Source organism: Entelurus aequoreus, linkage group LG25 (assembly GCF_033978785.1).
Source record: "Entelurus aequoreus isolate RoL-2023_Sb linkage group LG25, RoL_Eaeq_v1.1, whole genome shotgun sequence".
Taxonomy (NCBI): Eukaryota; Metazoa; Chordata; class Actinopteri; order Syngnathiformes; family Syngnathidae; genus Entelurus; species Entelurus aequoreus.
The window spans coordinates 24600306-24607398 of NC_084755.1; the positions used below are offsets into that span (position 1 = coordinate 24600306).

A 7093-nucleotide genomic window follows, 5' to 3' on the forward strand; every position below is an offset into this window, starting at 1 on the left:
TAACAACCAGCTGGTGTCCAATGAACGACGTGAACCGAGGGCCATAAACTGCACAGATAAGCCTAAGATGCTACGTTTGAGTACACGCCCTGCCACCGGCATTTGGGTTTTCAAGAACACACACCATGCGGCTCTCGCAGACAAGGATTTCCTTTTGGTTTAGAAACTATTTTGGTGTTTTGGAGGCTATTCGGGGAAGATTTCAGAGAGGAGACAATTACAAAAAGTGACTTCAGCTGATTTAGAAATGACACACATTGACGTTCACTCCCTCACCCAGCCGGTGGGCATCCTGCGGTTGATGGCCATCGTCCTAACCTGTATGACTTTTAGCCTGGTGGCATCAGTGGGGCTCGTCGATTCTACGTACTGGGAATGGTGCATGTTCACCTGGTGCTTCTGCTTCTTCTTCACCCTCCTCATCGTCATTTTGGAGTTCACCACCTTCAGCACCAAGTTACCCTTTGCCTGGGATGACTTCACCACCGGCTTCGCAATGCTGGCGAGCCTCATGTGCCTGGCCGCCGCAGTCATTTACCCCATTTTTTTCACCTGCCGTGTATGTCACCGGCAGATCGGTGCCTCTGTGGTAGCGTGGGTGTGCTCCGGGGTGTACGTTGGCGAGGTGACTCTGACTCGGCTTCGTCCGAGTGGGGAAATCCGTGGCTTCCTCTCCACATTGCCTGGTTTGTTGAAAATGCTGGAGATTTTCCTGGCCTGTCTTATCTTCACGTCTCTGGAGAGCAGCCAGTACTCAGGCACCCCTGGACTGCAGTGGTGTGTGGCCGTGTACTCCTTGTGCTTCATCTTGGCCATGCTTATCATCCTGCTCACTGTCGGACAGCTGACCTCGCGGTTACCGTTCTTTGACAAGATGGTGGTCGTGTATGACGTTTTAGCAGCGGTGATGTACATGACAGCTATGGTGATCTGGCCTCTTTATAGCTTCCCAAACAACGCAAGACCCCCGAACTGTGGTTTCTTGTGTTCATGGGATAAACTGGTGATGGTCATCTTCATGACTATCCTCAACTTCTGTGTTTACACCCTGGACTGCGTCTACTCCATATGGCTTTTGTGGTCTGCATCGAGTCACACTTAAAAAATGACAATCATTGAAGTATTGTGTGCACAAAAGGTTCTATGCGATAACGCATCCTTTGTTTTTGCCATGAAATGACTTACTGCACATGCATGTTTGGTTCTAGTTAATGATTAAAATGTATGATTACTGCCTAAAACTGGGAAAATAAATAGCTTTGTATCCTGAAGCAATGAGAAGGATATAACGGCCCATGTAATAATACAGGGCTCATTTTATTACCTCTGTAAATCATTACATATCATTATGGGTGTGAAGGTGTGTCATAACCAGGGTTGAACAAGTCACTTCCTTTTTAAGAGAACATTTCACTTCACTTTACAAATAAAATGTGTTATTATAAATGATTGTATATGATTAATATTACCAGTGCTGTGTAACTTATTTATCAGTCTCGGAATTTTATTAGTAGTAGTTTGTTTCAGAAAATGTAAAAATAAAAGGTAACACTTTGAGAGATCATTATTCATGCGTTCGTTACGTCTCGTCTCGATTACTGTAACGTATTATTTTCAGGTCTCCCAATGTCTAGCATTAAAAGATTACAGTTGGTACAAAATGCGGCTGCTAGACTTTTGACAAGAACAAGAAAGTTTGATCATATTACACCTGCACTGGCTTCCTGTGCACTTAAGATGTGACTTTAAGGTTTTACTACTTACGTATAAAATACTACACGGTCTAGCTCCACCCTATCTTGCTGATTGTATTGTACCATATGTCCCGGCAAAAAATCTGCGTTCAAAGAACTCCGGCTTATTAGTGATTCCCAGAGCCCAAAAAAAGTCTGCGGGCTATAGAGCGTTTTCTGTTCGGGCTCCAGTACTATGGAATGCCCTCCCGGTAACAGTTAGAGATGCTACCTCAGTAGAAGCATTTAAGTCCCAACTTAAAACTCATTTGTATGCTCTAGCCTTTAAATAGACCCCCTTTTTAGACCAGTTGATCTGCCAATTATTTTCTTTTCTGCTCTGCCCCCCTCTCCCTTGTGGAAGGGGGGGGGGGCACAGGTCCGGTGGTCGTGGATGAAGTGCTGGCTGTCCAGAGTCGGGACCCGGGGTGGACCGCTCGCCTGTGCATCAGGTGGGGACATCTCTGCGCTGCTGACCCGTCTCCGCTCGGGATGGTCTCCTGCTGGCCCCACTATGGACTGGACTCTCACTGTTATGTTAGATCCACTATGGACTGGACTTTCAAAATGTTATGCTAGACCCACTCCACGTCCATTGCATCCGGTCTCCCCTAGAGGGGGGTTGGGGGGTCACCCACATCTGCGGTCCTCTCCAAGGTTTCGCATAGTCATTCTCATTGACATCCCACTGGGTTGTGAGTTTTTCCTTGCCCTTATGTGGGATCTGAACCAAGGATGTCGTTGTGGCTTGTGCAGCCCTTTGAGCCACTTGTGATTTAGGGCTATATAAATAAAAATTGATTGATTGATTGACTTTAGTATGGGGAACATATTCACCATTAATTAGTTGCTTATTAACAGGTTAGGGTTGGGGTTGGGGTTAGGGTTAGGGTTAAGACTAACTAAGACTCTTAGTTAATGGCTTACTAGTTGTATAATAAGGCCATGCGAATAAGGCTTTAATACGTACTTAATAATGCATTAATAAGTACTTAATAAAGACTCATTAAGAGCCAATATGTTACTAATTTGCATGTTAATAAGCAACTAATTAATGGTCAATATGTTTCCCATGTAAAAGTGTTACCAAATAAATTATTGTAAAGTACAGAGATAGAAACCATAAAACACACAAAATTAAAACAATGCATAGTTTTCTATATCTGAAAGCGGTGTGAAGAAGTAAAACTCATGTACTCTTATCCTTTATTAGTTTTTGACTCAATATGACAGTAATGTTCTTAGAATCCTGAGATAATGCGAAAAAAGCAATAAAAAATGTATTCAAACATAACTCTTAAACCAAACATGCAAAATGTCTAAGAATGCCTGAAATAATGTATCTTTGTGAGTTTTACGAGAAACGTGCGTTTGTAAGGTTTGCAAACACAAAAATGTGCTTTTTACTCAATATGACAGTATGACAGTATAACTGTCATACTAAATATGAACGTTATTCAAACATAACTCTAAAACGAAACATGCAATCTGTCTAATAATGCCTGTATAAACGTATCTTTGTTAGTTTTACTAGAATCAGGGGCATTTTTGTAAGGTTTGCAAACACAAAAATGTATATACTGTACACACTTTTGGCACAAACACATACGTATAAAGACAGTAGTTTGCCGGCTCCTTGAAAAGGAACCAAGGTTACACCTTGCAGGGCTGGTCGACCTCATTTCTTTTGGCACTTTTTTAATTTTGTGAAAGGAGTTTTACACCAACCACAAAGGTTGAACGGAGGCAACTGGACTCTTCTTGTTTCAACCTTTGTGGGTTATATGTAGGGATGATACTCGAAACCGGTTTTCCCGGTTGTTCGATAAGAAAAGAACCGAGTCCTCAGACTCAAATCCCTTTTTGAGAACCGGTACCTGTTATCGAGACCACTGTAGTAAAGAAAAAGAGTTGCTTCTTTATTCAAATCCCTGGGACCAATCCCGTCCCGACTAGAAATGCCCCGTGGGACATCACAAGAAATTACGTCACGTAGCTCAGTCATTAGGCGCAGATAGTGAAAGCAGGAAAAACAATGGACCGGAAAAAGCGCTCCAAGGTGTAATAAAGTTCAAAACAAAAGGTATAATCCAATGAATAACTTGCTCATAACCTCATTCTTAGCTGCCGGGTGGTGACATGCAACAACACTTTTCGGGGCTACCGCGCATGCTTGTCACTCCCGTTGCATGCTGGGTAGTGTAGTTGTTATATTCCTAGCTCATAACATCACATCGTTCCCCCTATAAAGAAATAATGTTAACTCAATAAAGTGTATTTCTTTTTTTAGCTGTAACTTTTCATTTTTTAGCATTGTAACCACATTTGCAAACAACTTTTCTCTTCATAGAATTTTCTTTCAATAAAGAAATAAAGTGCAAAAATGTCAAAGCATCATAACAAACAGTTATGTCAAATAGCAGCAGAAGTGCACTTTTTGGAGAGCTGTATTTTTTTTACAGTTTTGTGCCCAAGGGACTGATTTTATTTAACACTATATTATTATTTATACACCTATAGTGATCACAGAGACAGGTTGTTTGTGTGTTACTGTATATATTTGTTTACTTAAAAATCCCACTTAATATACTTTAGGTAACAACAGACAATATTTATTTATTTTATTGTATTTTTTTAGGGGGGTAACAGTCAATATTTATTTATTTATTAGATTTTATTTTTTTTCTTATATAATAAAAGTGAGCTTTTGTTAAACCAAATATTGTGTGTTTTTTTCCATATACAACAACCTATCTGGACTCGATAAGAGAATCGATAAGGAATCGGTTCGATAAGAGGATTCGATAATAGGCTCGAACTCGATAATTTCTTATCAAACATCATCCCTAGTTATATGACCTGATGACTGACAATCGGAAGAAAAATCTACACACATATATTTATGCTATTTGACTCAAAGCACAATTTAGTTAGAAGTGCAGGTTTTCCGATTAATACAAATTGTTTAATAATATGTCTACCGTATTTTCCGGACCATAAGGCGCACCGGATTATAAGGCGCACTGCCGATGAGCGGGTCTATTCAGGTCTATTTTCATACAAAAGGCGCACCGGATTATAGGGCACATTAAAGGGGTCATTTTTTTTTCTTTCTTCTAAATGGAAAACACTTCCTTGTGGTCTACATAACTTGTACTGGTGGTTCTTTGGTCAAAATGTTGCTTAGGTTATGTTTTACAGATCATCTTCAAGCCGCTTTTTGACAGTCGCTTCAGGATGCGCCGTTTTGTGCACGGTCTTATTTACGTGGCTCACCTTCGACAGCGTCTTCTCCCCGTCATCTTTGTTGTAGCGGTGTAGCGTGCAAGGACGGGAGTGGAAGAAGTGTCAAAAGATGGAGTTAACTGTTTTAATGACATTCAGACTTTACTTCAATCAATAACGGAGCAGCATCTCCTCATCCGTGGTTCACGAGTGCAACAACAACGCCGGAAATATGTCCTGTGAAAAACAGTCCGACCGCAACTCTCTAATAACTAAAGTTCCTTGTGTGAATAATGTAAACTCACTACACCGGTATGTTTTAGCGCTTTCATGGCGAGTTTACTGACAGATATAAGAAAGAACTTTACACTAATTGATATTAGAAATGGCAACAGCGGAGGATGAATGTCCCATAACAAGAAGATAAGAGAAAAAGAAGAAGCTCATCGACTCCGGTGTCTTCACAGACTACAAAGGCGGATGCGCACAGATTTTCAGGATTTATGCTGATTCCAAATATACATCAGCAGGTACCAGAAGGTAAGAAAAGTTGCTTTTGCATAATATTGCGAAACAAAACGCCAGATAATATGTCTTACCTTATACACACACCATGATAATACTCGTATGTTGAAGCACTGTACAATCCATTGATTGATTGATTGGGACTTTTATTAGTAGATTGCACAGTACAGTACATATCCCGTACAATTGACCACTAAATGGTAACACCCGAATAAGTTTTTCAACTTGTTTAAGTCGGGGTCCACGTTAATCAATTCATGGTAAACCATCAAGCGGTGCAGCTTCATAGCTTACCAAAGCCGTACTAAAACATTTTAATAGATTTTTGAGCGCTGTGTGTAATGTTCTATATTTTCAATGGAACATATAACATTTTCGTGTTGTTTTCTTGAGTCATATTGCAGTCTACACGTATCTCTTATGTGTCACTGCCATTTACTGGTCACACTTATCATTTCACCATGTACCAAATAAAATAGCTTTGAGGTCGGTAAGCACAACCAAAATTATTCCGTACATTAGGCGCACCGGGTTATAAGGCGCACTGTCGAGTTTTGAGAAAATGAAAGGATTTTAAGTGCGCCTTTTAGTCCGAAAAATACGGTACAATAAATTGTATTGTTTTTGTATCAAAAATGTTGTTTTTCTTTTTAAAAGGCATGGTCAAATGATCCTTGTCTACTGACAAGCACTAATTAATTTGATTTTAAATTATTTCAGTGGGAGATGTTGATTTGAGATACAAGTGTTTTGAGTTATGAGCTCCGTCTCAGAACCAATTAAGCTCGTAAATTTAAGTACTACTGTATCTACAGTACGTTTCATGCTGATATCGTATTGGCCAGTACGATATCATTGTATTGGAAGTGAAAAAGTTGTATCGGTACACCCCTATTAACAGGGCTACTGAATTCCTGAAATGCATAACTCTGACAAAATCCATCCATCCATTTTCTACCGCTTAATCCCTTCGGGGTCGCGGGGGGCGCTGGAGCCTATCTCAGCTACAATCGGGCGGAAGGCGGCGTACACCCTGGACAAGTCGCCACCTCATCGCAGCTCTGACAAAATAAATATCCAATAAAAATGTCCACTGCAGAGCATGCCTGATTCTCTTAAGTTCATAGCCACTAGATGGAGTCAAAGCCTCTTCAACCGCTCACCAGTAATGGTGACCATAACCAGAGGTGAAAAGGAGCGGCAAAGCTCAAAGGCTTCAGAGTCAAAACATTGAGGATGGCACCAGCAGACATAGAAAGGTACTTTAAAGACAGACGGCTTTTTGAGTTTCATGAGACATGAATTCTCAGCGGGAAGATAAAAACACCTCAATGGCAAACTGCTATCAGCTTGTTGTCATTACAAAGAGTCACGGAATTGTTTTTCAACCGTTTCCATCATACTTGGTACCAGAAGAGAGCCCTTGTAGTAAAAACTGGTTTCAATCTGTAATGTATTCAGTATTTAAGGGAGGGTAGACATAAAAATGGGACCCATTACCTCCCTGCTTGGCACTCAGCATCAAGGGTTGAAATTGAGGGTTAAATCACCAAAAATGATTCCCGGGCGTGGCCACCGCTGCTACTCTTTTCTCCCCTCACCTGATGAGG

The 7093-nt window shown here is 40.8% G+C and overlaps 1 protein-coding gene across 1 annotated transcript; it reads left to right on the forward strand.

The window, feature by feature from the left end:
* Positions 1-247: 247 nt before the first annotated feature.
* On the forward strand, positions 248-3144 carry LOC133642443 (myeloid-associated differentiation marker homolog; the record flags this gene model as incomplete). Its single annotated transcript, XM_062036632.1, has 2 exons — positions 248-1068; positions 3123-3144. Coding segments are annotated over exons 1-2 (843 nt in total), but the record flags the coding sequence as incomplete, so codon positions are not given.
* Positions 3145-7093: the final 3949 nt, after the last annotated feature.